At 42.7% G+C, this 18,998-nt stretch overlaps 1 protein-coding gene across 4 annotated transcripts in view; it reads right to left on the reverse strand.

Moving 5' to 3' along the window:
- The window catches only part of RANBP9 (RAN binding protein 9), a 467,999-nt gene that overhangs the window by 426,963 nt on the left and 22,038 nt on the right, over positions 1 to 18,998 (reverse strand). For 2 of the 4 annotated variants that reach the window (XM_086950773.1, XM_086950774.1), the window contains exons 2-3: positions 17,953 to 17,988; positions 16,199 to 16,310 (exon numbers count right to left, since the gene is read on the reverse strand). In XM_086950773.1, the coding sequence (XP_086806899.1) occupies positions 16,199 to 16,310; positions 17,953 to 17,988 (148 nt within the window). The remainder of the gene's footprint in view (positions 1 to 16,198; positions 16,311 to 17,952; positions 17,989 to 18,998) is intronic. The other 2 variants (XM_086950776.1, XM_086950775.1) reach the window with 1 other exon arrangement.

Genomic DNA, 18,998 nt, shown 5'->3' on the forward strand with positions numbered 1-18,998 from the left:
TTATCGGAAAAGAAAGAATTGGAAAAAGGAAATGGTTATATAAAGGTTTGGAGAAATAAATAAAGATAAAGTTTGTTGGAAAAGTTATGTTGCGGGTCTGTCTTTGGCTGTCCTGGTAATAAAGGTGACCTTTTATACTATATTCAGAGTTGTGTGAGAGTCCTTATTTGCGCGAAGACGAGGTAGACGCGCGGATCATCCGATATTCCAGTGAGTAAGATTTGGGTCCAGGGGAAAAGGCTGGTGGTAGAGAAAACCGGAGAAGCTGTTAGAACAAAAAAGCGGCGAAATTGCAATGTCACTGTCAGATGGTCTCTTTCCCAGGGTGTATTCAGATATCCATGGTACGCTCAAAAGAGGGAAAAGAAATAAATGTTTTCTTTGCAAATAGCTTAAACTGTTTTTTTTAAAAATTGGTCCCATTGTCTCACTAGGCAGTTTAGACAACGGGGGGCTAAATAATAAGGGAGACACATCAAGGTCTCGAGCAGGGAGATAAACAATACTCAATAGGGGGGTTTACCTTGCAGTACATCTGTCAGATCATATTTTTTGAAATCCCCACAGGGCTAAGAGTGACGTAAATATCACTCACTGCCCATGTATTTAAATTAAGAACAGCAAAATGCCCGCGGAATCCATAATGATGGGATAAAAATGTAAAGCAAAAGAGATGCAGAAAGGGAGATAGAATAATGGAGGACATCATTGTCATTCCTTTACAGAACATATCCGGTTCGCTGGCACGCAGAAGGAAAAACGCTATACCTCGATGTTATGATTTCTAATCTACCTAAGGTAGGAGCTATTCTATGGGAAAAAATGTCAAAAAATGTCATGAATGCTAAAACAAGAGAGGGATATTGCAATAACACACTTTTACCCATTGTTCACAGAAATAATTTTAACTGATATCAAGATCAAGATAGCGCATGAACGAAACTCAAATAAGAAAATTACAAGGCACCCTCTAAAAATAAGAAAAGGTAAATAAATGCCTAAAAAACGAATGCACCTGATAACATAGAATGAGAGTAAATGCATAAGAAATGATGCAATTCTCCTTTTATCTCTTTTCTCATGTACCTCCAGCATCAAAAGACAAGAAGCATACCACTATTCGATAGAGGTGCAAAATAGGATTCTCACTCTTGTTCAGAAAAGAGAACTATTTTGACGCCCTGAACAATAAAAGGTAACAACCAAATCCAAGCACAAATGTAACGTCAGGGATCTAGAAACCCACTTATCTAAGAAAGTGTAATCTGACCCCACAGGAAGCTCTACCTGTCTTATCATTACGGGGGAGACCGATTAAGAAAAGGATATACCTTCCTGGAAGGAAGTTAACACTCTTACCCTTCCTTGCAAAGTGAGTAAAGTGTGTGAATGAATGCGAATGGATGTATGTAGGTGTGAAATAACAAGAATCCAACACTTAAATATAACGGAGGGATACCTGGGAGCCTTTTCTTAATTGTGATGTCAGGCATTGTTGTATCTATGCGGATCTTTTAGTCGCAACATCACTAAATGATGTTAGAAAAATGTCTCCTTAAACAGGCAATGGCCTAATGGGCAACATAGATGTCCCGGGAAAAGAGGAATGGTCACATAGAGGATTTTAGGGCTAGAATGGTCAGTGTAATGGGTACCAGGGCCTAAACTGAAGGGTAGAGTAAAGAAAAAATAGACCTCCTCTAACTGTATCCTATTGTTTTACACACAGAAAAGGATATATAATATTGATGAACCCCACGTATACTGCGGTCCTGAAGAAGGTGTATACATATCAGTGAGAACACCGAAACGCGTCGACGCACAATAAAATAGAACCCAGCCAGATCCCAAACAGGGAACAGATATACCTGGATTTTGGATACTGTGATCTTGACTACCATTTGTATTGTTGTGTATCATATTTACTAGAGGATACTGGGTCATGTCAAAACAAGAATAGGGAAAACGTATTACCTATGGTGGAAAGGGGTTGTTTTGGTCTCTGAGAGCTATTATATAAGAAAAAATTTGTGTGGAACTTAGCGGATTATATTTTGTGTAACTTTTATGATCGTCTTTTGCCTTTTTTCTCTTATCAATGTAATTTTTTATTTGTAAATTTGCACATGTATATGTTCTCATGTATTAGAGTTGACAAAAGTGTATAACAAATTTGTTTTTTATGTACTGCAGACATAGGTCTGATTTTTAACCTTGGATACAAAGATTTTAATAAAAACATATAGACTGTAAACGTCATATTTTCGTGTTGGCTTGACATTGTATGATAACTGTAATGTCTGAATGATTGTTGTGTATGAAGATAGGAGCTATAGAGCAATTAGCACACAGTCCAGGGATTTTCCTTTGGCTCAATTTGTCGATAGTACCCTGTTCCCTGGAACTCAGTAGGGTCTTCTCTTTTTTGTGAAATCACATTTAGGTGATGGCATCTTTTCTTTTTTCAATTTTTATGGCATAAGCTCACAATTAAATGAAAATAACCCCCACACCAGCTTGCCAAGGCCAGATGTACTTGACTTGTCAATGATTGTTTCATACAGCTTTTCAGTAAACTATAAAACTGTGATCCCACCGTTTATACACCGGTACACTCTCAAGCTTCAAGTGTAGCACAGAATAAAGCCCAGTTGATCATGGAAGTTGACCGTTTCTGTAACATCCGCCTTCTATCCATCACTTTTAATTTCAGTTCCATGGTACACTAGCACTTCTGATTAAGCCACTTCCCCTACACTTTAAAGCCTTTTTTAGGTCTCGCCTGTCGATGCGCATGCGCATCGAGCAAGCGAGACTATGGGGGCTTATCCACTCTTTATCCAACTTGCAAGGAATCGTGGCGATTCCTTGCAGTGCCCGTGACTTTTAAGCTCAATGCGCATGCGCATTGAGCTTAAAAGCGCGTGCACATCAGTTCCCTCAGCCGCACTCCAGGCCCCCGCTCCGCCCCCTCCCCTGCCCGCCGTGTCGCATTTCTCCTCCCCCCTCCCCTTATCTGCCTTCCCTCCGTCTGTTCCCTCTCCCCGCTCCGCCCCCTCCCGCCGTGTCGCATTTCTCCTCCCCCCTCCCCTTATCTGCCTTCGCTCCGTCTGTTCCCTCTCCCCGCTCCGCCCCCTCCCCTGCCCTAAGCTACCATGTTTGCCACCTGCCTAACATCAACATTTACGATCTTGGTCTGTTCCGGGAGCTCAGAGACTCCTCATTATACCATCACTACCCAACCCCCTTGCAAGAAGTGCTGGAACTGTATCCTAAATAATTAATGTTGCATTCTATTTTAAGTTAACAGGGGCGACTGCTCCCCAGACACTTCCGCCAAGTTCTCGCTGCAGCTTGCAATATGTCACTTCACTTTTAAACAAACACTAGCAAAGCCAATAGCTTTTGCCTATTCAGAATATATTGGCTTTGTCAATGTTTTTTTAGACATGTTACACAGCGGCACGAGCCGCTATGCAGCATGTCAAAGTAAAAAAAAAACAATGACACGCCCAGCGTTGATTGCGCAGATTGTACATATTTTAACGACAGCAGATTCCATAGAGAGCACAATGGCTTGCGAGTCATTGTTTTTTAAACTTTGACACCTGCGCAGCTGGGGTTTTCACATAAACAGGACCAGGCTCCATCAATTTCTAAGGGGCTGTCGTTAGTCAAAGATCGGTCTCTACACGCAACATAATTCACCCGAGCACCACTGACTTTGAACTCCTGTCTAGAGACATCATTCCGAGTGATGACTTTCAAGCCCAGCTGACTCATAACTTTGCAAACCTACAACTTAAATAATTACGGTCTTTTAACTAAATTGAGGAACATTTTAAATGTAAGTGTCTCACAAAATGTAAGAAAATATCAATTGAATGATCTTGCTCTTATTTTAAATTGTCTGAAGTGCAAACCAATTACAACTGTGGATAACCAACGTCACAGCATCGGTGTCCGCGTGGCACCTTCCCCATATACTGGAAGTTATTTTTTTTATCCAGAGAATGCAATGAGCACACTAGCCCTGGGCTTATTCATGCATACATGCAAATTAAGCTTATTTTTCAGAAGTGTTTCAAAGTGTCCAGTTTTACGCCACTATATCCCTTTTATCATTCACAATTCTGACCGTAATCTCTCTATTTTGTGTGGTCAGTTTAGAGTGCCTCAGGAGTTCTGCAGAACACCTGGGTACTCAGGGAAAAAATCTATGTCCCACCTGCTTTCAAGGAATGCCTTCTGAGTCAGTAGACTGGGCTTTCAGGCCTTCTTGCCCAATTGTATGCACCTGCCCACAGCCTTTGCAAGGCCATCAAACTAATGGTATGTACTGTGCTACAAATTCTGGCTCGGGTATCATGGGAGAACGTGTGTTACAGGGAGTTAACTAGTTTAAACACCAAGTGAAGCCCTTCGGATGTGGTCAGCATTTCTTGACTGAACAGCAGTGAATTACACGTTGATGCTACTGTTTCTTCATATAAAAGTCTCCTCCATTCCCATAAAGTGTTCATAGTGACTGCCATACCTGAATGCTGGGAGAGTCACTTCATCCACAGAGGAGCCCTTTTCTGACGTCCCAATCGTGAGGTCATAACCTTCTTTGTAAGGGCACTCGGAAAACACTGCACCTGCAAGAGGGGAAGAGGCTCTGGCTCACCCTCACTCACCCTCACCCACCCTCACTCACCCTCACTCACCCTCAACCCCTCACCGCCTCACCCTCACTCACCCTCAACCCCTCACCCTCACTCACCCTCAACCCCTCACCCTCAACCCCTCACTCACCTTCAACCCCTCAGCCTCACCCTCACTCTCACTCACCCTCACTCACCCTCAAACCCTCAGCCTCACCCTCACTCACCCTCACTCACCCTCAACCCTCACCCTCACTCACCCTCAACCCCTCACCCTCACTCACCCTCAACCACTCACCCTCGACCCCTCCCCCTCACCCTCACTCACCGTCACTCACCCTCAACCTCACTCACCCTCACAACACATATTGTGTTACAATAGGTGTCACATTTGCGAAAGATAAAAATATTGGCATTGTAAATAACAAAGCTATTAATTCGCTATTTCCAAAACAAGCACATAAATAACAAATGTCTCCTTTACAATACCAATAGCTCAAACTTTCCTAATGCGCGACCTATTGCATTGCTGTGCTTCTCTCCCCTGCTGCACTCTCCTGCTCTCTAGAGATGTGGCCTAACGACCAGAGCTGCCATCTAAGTCACGTAAATACAAAACATGTTGCATTCCAAATGCTATAGGTGTCACATTCGCGAAAGTTATAACTATTGGCATTGTAAATGACAAAGCCATCAATTTAGCAATTTTAAAAACCAACAAATAAATAAAATATGTCATTTACAAGACCAATAACTCCAACTCTTCTAATGCGAGACCTATTGCATTTCCAATGCTTGTTTCATTACAGCCATCGAGTATCAATTACAGGGGGAAAAAACACAATACACAATTTAAAGCTCCTTCAATAGATACATACGGATGGAAAACAATGGAACCCAAATCTATCTAACTTCCTTACTTCAGGGTCTACTGCACAATACCATATGGCCTGTGCAGCACTCATGTGAATCTTCATGGAACAGAAGACAACAATGTACAGAATACCACAGCACAGTTAATACAAAGACTAAAACCTGAACAGCAATGTACTAAAAACAAGATTAGACCAAGAGTATCACAGACAGACATTGGCAGCTGGACAGAACCACAGGGGGTAAGGTAGCCACAAATTAGAATGGAGATGAGAGAACTCGAAATCTGAAGGGTGAAACCAACCTTTTTGAAAGGTCGGACATTTCAAGGCCATGAAGTGGCTACAATCAGGATGCGTCCACACAGGAAAAGGCCAACATGAAAACCAACTATAGATTACGAGCCGTAATATAAAGAGCAGCAGGTTTTCAGCCCAAAAGCCAATAACAAAGAAACCGGAGACACTGTCCACAAACAAATAACTCGACTCTGTTTCCAGCTGAATTGTCGTTAACAGAGTTTAAGTTCCTCTGTCTTTTCACTGACTTTTTGAACTCGGTCATTAATTGTGACCCAATCAGTCCAAAGTGAACGTGGCTTCATGAGTATACCATCCTCTCCGAGGAAACTTTTTGTCAGACCCACACATTTCCTAGATAACAGACCTCGCCTACTCAACTTCTTAAATACTTGAATGCCTGGCTTCCAGACTGCATACCAATCAAAATCGCCCACAACCTACTCGCATCAACCAATAATTCAACCTTATTTTAAGAAGATGAAAAAATATGCTGCAGGGCTGATACCCCAAAATACCATGATGGGACATATATTTATGTATTTATTTTAAGACTGGGCTCAAGGCAAAGTGATAAGTAATGCAATAAGCGAACAGAAATTCTAGGGCTCGGTACAAGATGTACGGTTGCGTTTAGAAGATCAGCTATCTAGGGGAATACACCTGAAGTACCTGAACAATGTGGCAAGTTCACATGGTAGAGTAAGATGGCTTTTTGAGAGGTTTAAAGAACAGTCAAATTAGATTCTCTTTAAGTTATACACATTAATAAGACCTGATCTGGAATATTTTCTACAATTATCGAGGCCACATCACCAAAGTGGTAAACATTTGTAATTGGAAAGAAACAAAAAAAAAACAGTAGGTCAAGATATGTGCATCAAGACTAGGTAGGGAAGGGCAGACTAGATAGGCCTAGGTGTCCCGATCAGATTAAATGTTTTTTTTTTTTATTCATCATCATCAAAATAAGACATTTCGTTATTCAATTGCTTCCACCAATTTATACATCACCGTCTTGTATAAATGAAGAAAATACATAAGAGGAAATTATACAATATATCTCTACATGATTAAACAGCGTACATTGATAGCTAACCAGATTATCCGATTACACCTAGGCGACAGAAAAGAAGAGAGAGAGAAGAGAGGAAAAGGGAGATGAGAGAGAGGAGAAGCCAGGAAAGGATATAGTCCTCTAACCATTTTCGAGCCTATGCTTCCAATCAGCTATAGGGGCGCATATCCGTTTCCCCAATTGCTTTATCTTCCAGCCCTTTTTATCATAAATCGCTTTCTCTACTACGTATACCGCTAGTAACTGTGATAGCCATTGTTGGAATATTGGCGGATTTGGATCTTTCCACATTGTTGCAATACATAGTTAGAGTTATTGCTAAGTTATTGTTATTGCTAAGTATACAAATTCATATTGAGGTATTTCTACGCCGTCCCTGGTTACCCCTAGAACCATAACTTCATTAGATATACTGATTTTGATCCCTAATGCTCTATCAAAAAATTTCTCTATTGAATTTTTAAATGGGTCCAGGGCTGGACATGCCGCAAACATATGTATAGTGTCTGCCTGCGTTGCTTAGCATCTAGGACAGACTACCCCCATTGTTCCGCCCCATTGAGCAATTCTATGTGGTGTATAATAGAGCTCAAACATGGTCTTATATTGCTGAGCTTGTAGACTGGCTACTCTTAACACTGAGTTTAAAAGCTGGAACGATTTTTCAACCTCATTACCAGATAAGTTTAACTTGGTATTCCATTTTACTACAACCCTTCCACAATCGTCCTCCTTAAACTGACTCAGTTCCCCGTAGATCTGGGACATCGAGCAGCCCTTCTTATCTCTTAAAAATTCCATAATTTCCTCTCTCTTATAATTAATGTCCCCTCCCTGTTTTTTTACCAATGCTGATCTTATTTGTAAATACTTAAAAAAGTCTCTACGATCTAAGTTATATAACTGCTGTAAATGGTCGAATGTCATAAGGCCCGTCATATCTATGAGGTCCCCAATAGTTTTTACTCCCAGTGTATCCCATCTCTTCATTACTTGGTCATGAAATATCACCGGTAGAAGTTGATTCTTGAATAAAGGCGTATAATAGTTCATCCTCCCCATTTTTATTTTCTTCCTGAGAGTAGACCAGATTGATATTGCTGGCCCAAGGGTCTTGAACGTAACTTTTTTATAGTAGCTAGCTTCGTTAAATGTAAGGAGCCACTTATTAGAACCCTTAATTAATAACTCATATGTCAGGGACACTTTCCCCCCCTCTCCACTGGTCCTCCATACTCCCGCCCACTAGCCCTCTAATATACTGCAAGACAGTCGCCCATAATAAGCCTTGAAGTCGGGAGCCGCAAGACCTCCTCGTTCCCTTGGTAGTGACAGGAATTTTAATGCTCGCCGTGTTCTATCCTTGGCCCAGATAAAGTGATTTGTGACTCCCTCTATTTCGCTGAACCAATTATTATTACATTTCAGCGGGATGGTTCGAAACAGATATAGTATTTTAGGCAAAAATGTCATTTTTATGAAGTTACAACGACCAATTATTGTTAAATGCAAATTGTTTGATCTAAGTCCCTTTTAACTTTTTTAATCATCGGCCCCAGATTAATTTCGACTACCTTAGAGAGATCTGAAGTTATTTTTATCCCTAGGTAGACTGCTGAGTCTGTTATTCTTTGATCTACCATTGTTACCTTTTTATTAATCACAATTTGGGCTTTGCTCTGGTTTAATTTATAGCCCGAGAGCGCCCCGTATAAATTTGCTTCTTTTTCTATTTCCAATAATGCAGCGGCCGGGTCAGCAGATGTTATAGCTAGATCGTCGGCATAACCTAAGATTTTTGTTTCGAATCCATTCAACGCGATTGGTACAATGTTTTCATTTAGCTCTATCTTTCTAATAAAGGCGTCTATGTAAAAGGCAAAGAGCAGCGGGAAGCAGGGGCACCCTTGCCTAGTTCCCCGACAATATTTATAATCCCGCTCTGCTCTCCCATTACCATAAGTCTTATCGTTGGGTTCTTATATAAGGCACTGAGAGCCTTGATGAAGACATCACCTATATTTGCCTTTGCTAATGCAGTCCAAAGGAAACCCCACGAGACCCTATCAAATGCTTTTTCGGCATCTAGCAATATTAAAGCCATAGGGTCTCGTGAGGCTGCCGTCCCATCAAACAGTGTGCACACTCTTCTGATATGGTCTGCAGTTCCCCTACCGGGGATAAACCCATGTTGTCTGGGGGATATAATTTTGCCTATGACCGAGCTTAATCGGTTGGCTAAAATCTTAGAATAAATCTTCGTATCGCTGTTCATCAAACTTATAGGCCTATAAGAATCAGGATCAGTTGAAGGTTTATTCTATTTCAGGAATACCACCATAGTGGCCTCCCCCAAAGACTCTGGAGGTGCCGCTCCTTTCTGTGTAGACACCATAAGCTGGTAGATGTCCTCTGCTAAACTAGGTAAACATTTTTTATAAAATTCCAGCGGGATGAGATCGGGGCCCACAGCTTTTCCAGCAGGTAGATCTTTGATTTCTGCCTGTATTTCTTCTATCGTGAAATCCATTTCCAGCCCTGCTTTATCCGCCACTGTCAGCTTCTCTACTTGTGCTCTTTCTAAATAACTTTCTATTTCGCCGCTATCGGCATTGTTGTCAGGATTATATAAGTTCTGATAGAAATCTTGGAAGATTGAGCAAATCCCCCTTGGTGTTGTGGCTGAAAGCCCTGCCCCTGAAATGATCTGTGAGATTTCCCCTTTAGTAGCCGCCTGTCTGGTTCTGATAGCTAATATACGACCTATCTGTTCGCTGAACTCATATTGGTCCTGCTTCCATGCCAGATATTTTCCTGCTGCTTTAACTGCGAGTGCCTCGCCTACAACTGCCTTTGCTATACCCAGTATTTGTAGTATCCCTGCTACATCATGCTTAGCCCTGATTGCTTCAGTTAATTCCTCTTCGATGACAGCAATTGTTTTTAACTTGCTCTCTATTTCCTCCTTCTCTTTCTTGTTTCTTTTTAATCGAGAAGCTGATAGTTTCCCCCCTTATGCCAGCCTTCATAGCATCCCAGACTATTGTGGGAGAAGCAGAGCCTCTATTTGTTTTTTAAAATTCTTTTAGCCAGCTGCCCATCTGGGTCACATACTTGGGGTCGTGTAGCAAGGCTCTCTCTAAGGTCCAATTAAATTTTTCTTTTTGATAATTTGTGATAGAGATATCTCGGACCAATGGATTATGATCCGACATCACCCGCGGTAACTTTCTAACTTTGGTAATAGATATCAGTGCAGATAAAATCAGAAAATAGTCCAATCTAGCTAGGGATTTATGTGGCGCTGAGTAATACGTGCTCCCCCTCCACCAGTATTTTGCTGCTCCCATAAATCAATGAGTCCATTATCCTGCATCATTTGTATTAGAGCCCTATGACTTCTCTTTTTTCGGCCCAGAAACCTGGCCGGATCATTTTTCCACAGTCCATGGAGACCGTTAATATTCAGATCACCACAAACTAGGATAGGCATAGGCCAATTTGTCATTACCGCATTGACATGGTGTAGGGTCTCCGGGTCGTCTACTGTGGGAGCATAGATAGAGCAGAGAGTGAAGCTAAAACCACATGCCTTGCATTAGATCATGGCCCATCAACCATATGGGTCTGCCTTTTGTTTTTTTGCTATCACCATCCTACCCAGTGCCGGTATAGCCACTCCCTGCATCCTAGACCCTTGTGTTGTACATAATAACTGATACCCAAGCTGTTCTTATGTGTATTTCTGCTTGAGAAGCAAAACAATGCAATAGTATTTACTTCAGCTAATCGTTACTTCGAACGTGGACATCACAATCACCTTACATAGCTCTGAGGATCAAATTACTAGGATTGGTACTTGAACAGTACATCTGCCAGCCTATGAAATAACAGGTCGAATTAACAGTCACAATCTCTGTAAAGGCCAGGGTTGAAGTAATGATCACTGGTAGTAAAGGTGGATGAGGTGATAGCAAATGTGTCAGAACAAGAATCACAAACAATGCCTCAAATGTTTACATTTGGCCAGATTGATGGAAAGATGCCACTCAAAGCTAATGCGAGACTACACTGTGGAGCAGACCTACACCGATTCAGCATCAAATATGGTGAGCGTTCTTTGTCAGGATTGGGTATAGCTTATTAGTGCAATCAGTTATGCAAATCCCTCAAGTACCTGCAGGCACAGGTCATAGCCTTTTCAAAAGGCTAGCAAATTCACTGGCCTTGAAGTTGTACACAAAAAGCAATTTTTACTACCAGAGACAAACAAGCATTGGCAAAGTTGATTGGGCTCACCTTTGCAAGTGCTACTGCTTTAGTAGTTCGTTTTAGCCATGTTGTACACTAGTGTGGCTGCTGTTCAGCTAAAAGTTCGTGGGGTAGGGTAGATTGGAGTGGTGTAGATTGGGGTAGAGTGGAATAGGGTAGATTGGAGTGGGGTAGGTTCCGGTAGAGTGGAATGCGGTAGTCTGGCGTAGCGTGGTGTTGGGTAGATTTGGGTATAGTGGAATTGGAAAGATTGTAGATCGGGTTACATTTGAAGTAGACTGGAGTGGGGTAGATTGGGTTCGATTGTAGCAGAGTTGAGTGGGCCAGACTGGAGTCAGGTTGGGTAGGGTTGAGTGGGGTAGAATGGGTGGGTAGACTTAGTAGAGTTAGGTAGATTAGAGCTGAGGAGGTAGAGCCGAGCGGGGTGGGTTAGAGCCGAGCAGAGTGGGTTAGAGCCGAGCAGAGTGGGTTAGAGCCGAGCAGAGTGGGTTAGAGCCGAGCAGAGTGGGTTAGAGCCGAGCAGAGTGGGTTAGAGCCGAGCAGAGTGGGTTAGAGCCGAGCAGAGTGGGTTAGAGCCGAGCAGAGTGGGTTAGAGCCGAGCAGAGTGGGTTAGAGCCGAGCAGAGTGGGTTAGAGCCGAGCAGAGTGGGTTAGAGCCAAGCAGAGTGGGTTAGAGCCGAGCAGAGTGGGGTAGAGCCGAGCGGAGTGGGGTAGAGCCGAGCGGAGTGGGGTAGAGCCGAGCGGAGTGGGGTAGAGCCGAGCGGAGTGGGGTAGAGCCGAGCGGAGTGGGGTAGAGCCGAGCGGAGTGGGGTAGAGCCGAGCGGAGTGGGGTAGAGCCGAGCGGAGTGGGGTAGAGCCGAGCGGAGTGGGGTAGAGCCGAGCGGAGTGGGGTAGAGCCGAGCGGAGTGGGGTAGAGCCGAGCGGAGTGGGGTAGAGCCGAGCGGAGTGGGGTAGAGCCGAGCGGAGTGGGGTAGAGCCGAGCGGAGTGGGGTAGAGCCGAGCGGAGTGGGGTAGAGCCGAGCGGAGTGGGGTAGAGCCGAGCGGAGTGGGTTAGAGCCGAGCGGAGTGGGTTAGAGCAGAGCGGAGTGGGTTAGAGCAGAGCGGAGTGGGTTAGAGCAGAGCGGAGTGGGTTAGAGCAGAGCGGAGTGGGTTAGAGCAGAGCGGAGTGGGTTAGAGCAGAGCGGAGTGGGTTAGAGCAGAGCGGAGTGGGTTAGAGCAGAGCGGAGTGGGTTAGAGCAGAGCGGAGTGGGTTAGAGCAGAGCGGAGTGGGTTAGAGCAGAGCGGAGTGGGTTAGAGCAGAGCGGAGTGGGTTAGAGCAGAGCGGAGTGGGTTAGAGCGGAGTGGGTTAAATTGGAGTTGAACGGGGTAGAGTGGAGCAGACTGGGGTACAGGGTACATTGGAGTGGGTTAGACTAGAGTGGAGTGGGGTAGATTGGAATGGATTAGACTGGAGTGGGGTAGATTGGAGTAGAGTGAGGTAGACTGTGGTAGATCGGAGGTGGGGTAGATTGGGGTGGAGTGGGGAAGATTTGAGAGGAGTTGGGTACATTGGAGTGAAGTAGACTGGAGTGGGGTAGAGTTGGATAGATTAAAATGGAGTTGGGTAGACTGGAATGGAGTGGGGTAGAGTGGAATAGGATGGATGGGATGGTGTACTTTGTAGTGGAGTAGTGCATAATGGAGTGAGGTAGGAAGAGTGCAGTACATTGGAGTGGAATGGGGTAGACTGAGTGGAGTGGCGTAGGGAGGATTGAGTGGAGTAGATTTTAGGGACATGAAGTGAGGCAGATTGGAGTGCAGTAGATGGGGTAGATTGGAGTGGGGTAAGTGGATGGGGTGTGAAGTGGAGGGGTGTGGAGTGGAGTGATGTGTCAGAGTGTCCTAGCGTGGAGGGACTTGAAGTGGCATGTCATAGAATGGAGTGTCATAGAATGAAGTGGCATGGCATAGAATAGAGTGGAGTAAAGTGTTGTTGAGTGGTGTAGAGTGTAGTGTTGTAGAGTGGAGTGGAGTGGCGTAGGGTGGAGTATTCATGGTGTGGTAGCACGGTGCCATCATGGACAACTCATTTCCAATTGAAATGAGCCTTACATTTGCACAGATCTACAGTTTTACTGCACACAAATGATAATGTGTGGAAATGTCATCATCTAGTGTATTGATAGGTTTTGATCGTAGACAAAAATATATATTTCCACCACACTTCAGAATTACAAAACATTAGCTTAATTTCTACCTTCCTAATTCTGAAATATCAGCATAGTTCATTTTTGTTGTGTGCTAGAAAAAACATCCTACAGCCTTTCGTCTCACATGGATACTCAGTAGGATGGATTGTCACAAAATTCTCTCAATTTGAAGTTAGCAAATGAAAGGTGAACACCAAGCTCCCTCAGAAGACAGAGCCTGACAGTTGACCTTTGTCTTTCAATGCACAGCAAATGTGAACAGGTAAAAACATAATGTAAAGGACTGTTTGCAGAAAGTGAGTGTTCGGAAGGATACAGTAAACAAAGTATACTCACAGGAGGGACCAATTCAAGCTGGACTGCCTAAAACAAATGAAGCCAGCAAATAGAAAGAAAGCAAACATGAGTTACAAACCACAAAGCCAATAGTAGGCAATGGGTGAAATGCATTCTGAGGGAAGCTTTCAGAATGCCCACAGGAAGTTGTAAGCAAACCAAAATGAGCCATAATGAAAAGAGCAGCATGTTGACAATCACCGCATTTTACAAAGCAACCAGCAAAAAACGAGATATCCAACAATCAAGAAGAGCACTCTTGTAAACTGATACAACACAAACTAAACGCCAGAGTATAAGCAAAGAGAAACATTTCAAGACCTCCCTTTTTTTTTAGAAGGGGTAGGTAAATCAATAACATAGTACATGTATGGGACAACCAGCACAGGCTTGCATGACATGTCACATCCGCCATGGACATGGCAGTCTAATGCTACATCACTATGTCAACTCATTGTTACTTTTTGGTATTCTCCTTCCAGGATTTGAAGTTGGAAATTGCAGGATGTACAACACACATTATTAAGAGAGGCAAGTCGAATTTTCAGTAATTCTAAAAGTATTCCCTCCGACCCATTAAGACAGTGGTCTAAGATAATGTCTCATGGGACTAAAAGATGCATTGTTTCAAAACTAAGTTGCTTATTTCTCCCGCACTCTGGAATGCTTCGAGGGAGATTTAAAGATGAAAGTTACTTGCAATAATTTGATTATATATGGAATATTTTTTTTATTTATTTTTTTAGATTTATGACAACCCTGAGTTTGCTTCCCCATAAACTGACAGGTTAACATTTACTTATGGCGCAGTATTCATCAAAGTATTATTGTTCCTTTGTATATTAATAAGTTATGATGAGACAGACAACTGATCTCGTATACATGTGACCGTGGTACTCTATTGTTCTTTCTTCTTTATTTTTTTGTTTATCTTCATGTGTATCATTAGTACTTTGAGTATGTATGATGTTACCTAAATGTATAGCCTATTCTCTAAAAAACAAAAAAGCAAAGAATATAAAGTAAATTAAAAGAAACATTTATAATGCAAACTTCAAAATCTCTCTTGAAAAAATGAAAAGACGTTCTTTCGTTTTGAATATGTCATACATTGTGGCAACCTTTTTTTTATCCTTTTTACTTCATATGTTATTTTAGGACATCAATTGGTAAGCTGCTCTGTGTCACATAGGTCCCCAGGTTGGAAACTATTCTAATAGTAGTCCAGTTGGGACTTCCACGTGGTTCTCAAGACCACCCCCCTCAAATCTCAAAATCCCTAAGAGGGAAGAGAGAAGAGTCTGAGACAAACCATCAGGGCAGCCAAGACAAAAGAAAATAACTACCGACCATCTGGTGCCATGTAGGATTTCAAAATCTACGCTTAACATGCTTTTAATAGTCAGGGGAATGGTGATAAAGGAAGTTACTACGAAAACATGGTCTTGTCTGAAAATGCCCAATAAAGACTATCCTACGATGCAACTTCTGGAAAGAGTGCACTGGTTTCTACAGGACCTACCACTACCCAAAGTTTTTGATATTTGAAACAATTGTTTCCGATTTCTCTTTTGACTCTGGATGTGTTAATCTGCAAGGCGCTGCATCTTTAACATAGGGAGCTTGGTGTGTCCTCTGTAAAACTACTTGCCATTTCACTACAAAACAACTCACTGAGGTGAGCACCTGCCTGTAACTGCCAGGTCACAGGTTCAGATGCCAAAACAGCAAACTAAGCTTTAAATCCTAAAAAGGTAACGAAAAGGAGTACTGTTGAATTACAGTTATACTTGTCTTTCAAGCACCAAAAGACAACATGTTTATGGTATGCATATATTGAACAGTCAAGTATAGATGCAAATGACGACCTACATCAGCCTGAGCACCTAAGGAAAAGTCCTATTTACATATTTTTTAGTCTTTTGGGTTTAACCATTAATACTCAAAATGCTATTTGTGTTCATGAAATAGCAGACTGCAGGTGAGCCACACTGCACAAGCTCGTTTCCAACGCTTCATCGTGCTTCCTCAAAATTCCCAATGAGCTTTACAACATCCAGGCTCGGCCAACCTTACTACGCAATACAAAGAAATGCAACATGGCTGGACTGCAGTCTGTTGTTGCCTGACCATGGACCCATGTATAGTACTAAATATACCACCTGGGAAGAAAGCTCCATTCTGAATAGAAATGAAGCCTTGATAGGTTCGGAGCATTTTACACCCTAGAATTCTGCAGTGTTGCAGCTGAGCCTGCGACACACAAAGCTTCCGTTCCCCAAAACCCGCAGCCCTGCATTGCTGGACTTGCAGAATTGTACATCGCACAATGAGACACCGAACAAAGCTTGCACGTTTTTGTTAAGTCAGTGCTTTTGGTTACAAAAGGTCACAGTGTTATGGAATATAAGAAAAGAAAAAGATGAACGCTTGGAGAGTGGAATGGATTCACAGGTATTAATGCAACAGTGATAGGTGCAAATCACTGCACCGCTGCCACACTTACCCATCTCTTCCTTTGCTGACAATTTTGACCTCAAAGTAGTAGATCCCACAGGCAGCGGGGATTGGATGTGTAGCCCGCACCGATGCGGCATCCTTTGGAGTCTTTCCATGACCTGAAAAACAAAAAATAAAATAAAAGTGTGAAAAACAAATCTCAAGCACACTGGATCGCTCAAGTGTAATATAATCACCCCGCTTATATATATATATAAACTTGATGTGTTGCTATTTTCATTTTCATAGTGAAAGAAAGGTTAAAAGCCTTTTTTTTAACGATACTGAGGTACGTCACTAATAGGTATGGCTTTTTGACTGATTCATAAAAAGCCTTCTCACGTCACTGCTGCACATTTAGCTTCGCCTCTAAGCAGATATGACAAAGGCATAGATTAATGCCGTCTGGTCTGTCAGGGTATTATACTGGAATCAAACGGAGGCGCCCCTCTGCACTACTGAATTCAGCTCCACACTGCACAGCAAACGGCACACAATGTTCAGAGCTAGAGAAGAGAGCGCTAAACTGTAGAATGAATAAAGGAAAACTAACCTAGGCATGCACGGGCTCTCACCAACCGTTTAACGAGAGATCAAATATGCAGAAATAGCTTCTCGGATCCGCAATGATTTCCTAGGCGCCCCCTGGCACGGCATCCGTAAACTCAGTAATTCTCTCTTCCCATTAACGGCAGTAATGGAGTCCCTCCTGAGGGCAGTGTGCACCTGGTCCCACACATTTTAGAATTCGTATTTTAATATTGTAGTCCGACTCCCCAACAAGGGGCACACGAGCACAACGAGCGCACATTAACACTGTAAAACTGGAGGAACACCGAGAGGGCTAGTAAACATTTGAAACATTACACATTATCACCCTCTCCTGATATGTGCGCAGACAGGCATACCCAACCCTTTGCATCAAGCCGCACTAATCTGACAACAACTGCTGTGAAGGTTGCAAAGCTGTGCCCTTCTCCAGTAACATGCCATTTTCAGTCCGGTTCTGAGAATTAGTTGTGTTAGTCCTCCAGAAGTAAGCCTTTAGCAGAAGGTGGGAACAGTGATACCTCAGAACAGGAACGTGCCCTGCCATCCTCCAATAGTAACCAATATACAAAATGTCCCCCACTCTCCATGTTACTCCTCATCTCAATGAAAATCTACTCGTGTCTCTCTGAGCACCTACACACAATCAACATCATGGTTCACTTGCTAAGAAGATTATAATTCAATACATAAAAAATGTACAATACCATATGAATTTTACGTAGGCTTGATAAATCAGAAGTGATCTAACTGACCGAGTGTTTCGTGACAGATACTTCTGCAACACCCCCTCACCTGCTCCCTCTCCATTTTTCACCAGCTCCGCCCCTTCTCCTGCCAAAAATGCAACATTAAATCACAAAGTCCTTCTTGGTATAGCACACCCTGCTCTTTGATTTATTATGCACTGTAAATCAGATTGGTTTAGGTACTGTCTGCAATCAGTAGGAGCCATGCAGAACTAACTACAGAACATAAAACACTGGCACACCATTCTGAATCAGCGACATAGAAAGATAAGTAGGAAACCACAATGTTGAGCCGGAAATACAGCACGGCCAATAAGTTACCAACCCAAGTCCTCAAAAGTCTACTCTCCTAGCTAACAACAGTTTTCATCAAAATCACCCAGTTCTGCTGCCAACACATCCATCTACTGACTACTGTTCCACCCTCCAATGATCAGTTTAGAATTTGTTTTATTAGCTTTACCCTTTCCCATGATTTTTCCGCTCCTAATTTCTGAACCTAAAAAAAAAACAAAGCATGTATAAAACTCTTGACAAAAAATAAAAACATTCAGCACAGAAAGATTGGGGGAGGCTTCAACAAATATATTTGTTAAGAGTATGGGTTCCTCTTTGAAGCACGTATCTATTTCTCCCTGTTAAACTACAGTTACATTCTTATAAAATAAAAACAGATGTGAAATATTTTAAGATTTGGACAGGGAATCTCCTCAGTGTTTTCAGAGGTCACGTCCTTTGCAAAGAACCTCTGCAAGAGCTCAAGATACAAAATGGAGCATCATTAGGTTATACAGGCTGTGTTTGTCCAAGTGAAAAAGATTCACAGCCAAAGCATGTTCTTTTTTCAAATGCACAGATTTCTGCTTTATTCCTCAAAACGCGGAGAGAAATTTACTATAAAGAAAATTCGATCCTCAGCAGAAAATAAATTATGACTAGGTTTGTAAAGCTCTTATTCAACATCTTTAGCCGTGCCCTCATTCATCCCCCACGCTGCATGCCCGTGCACCATCACCGTTTATTTACCCTGGCAGCCTCACTAATGCAGGTAAGTCTGCGTTACATGGAACCTCAGCTGGTTCAACAAAATAATGGCTTTCTAGTTTTGTGTACACATAAAAAAGCACAACAAATTGGTCCCTGTGTCAATGTCGGCTTACTCATAGCTTCACTCTGTACCACACAGCAGTAGGGGGCTTGTCACAGCTTCCTATCCACTATTTAAGACTGAATTACTGTAGAAAAGGTATGTGTTATTATGATGTCGTGGTTCACTATAGAAAAAGGGCATGTTTCTGCAATATATTTTAGGCACTGGCAGAATTGCTGATGAGCCCCTTATGATTCGCATACTGCTTGCTCTAGCCCCCCCACCCCCCACTTCCTTTATGCAGCTCAGCACTTCACGTGAGCTAACATGGGCACACATGAAACACAGAAATGCAGTGTTATTGTAAGAGAAAGTGTGTGTGTGTGTGTTTGTTGTAAAGACTATGTCCCCACATGGAT

This window comes from Lissotriton vulgaris, unplaced genomic scaffold (genome assembly GCF_964263255.1).
Source record: "Lissotriton vulgaris unplaced genomic scaffold, aLisVul1.2 SCAFFOLD_1218, whole genome shotgun sequence".
Classification (NCBI taxonomy): Eukaryota; Metazoa; Chordata; class Amphibia; order Caudata; family Salamandridae; genus Lissotriton; species Lissotriton vulgaris.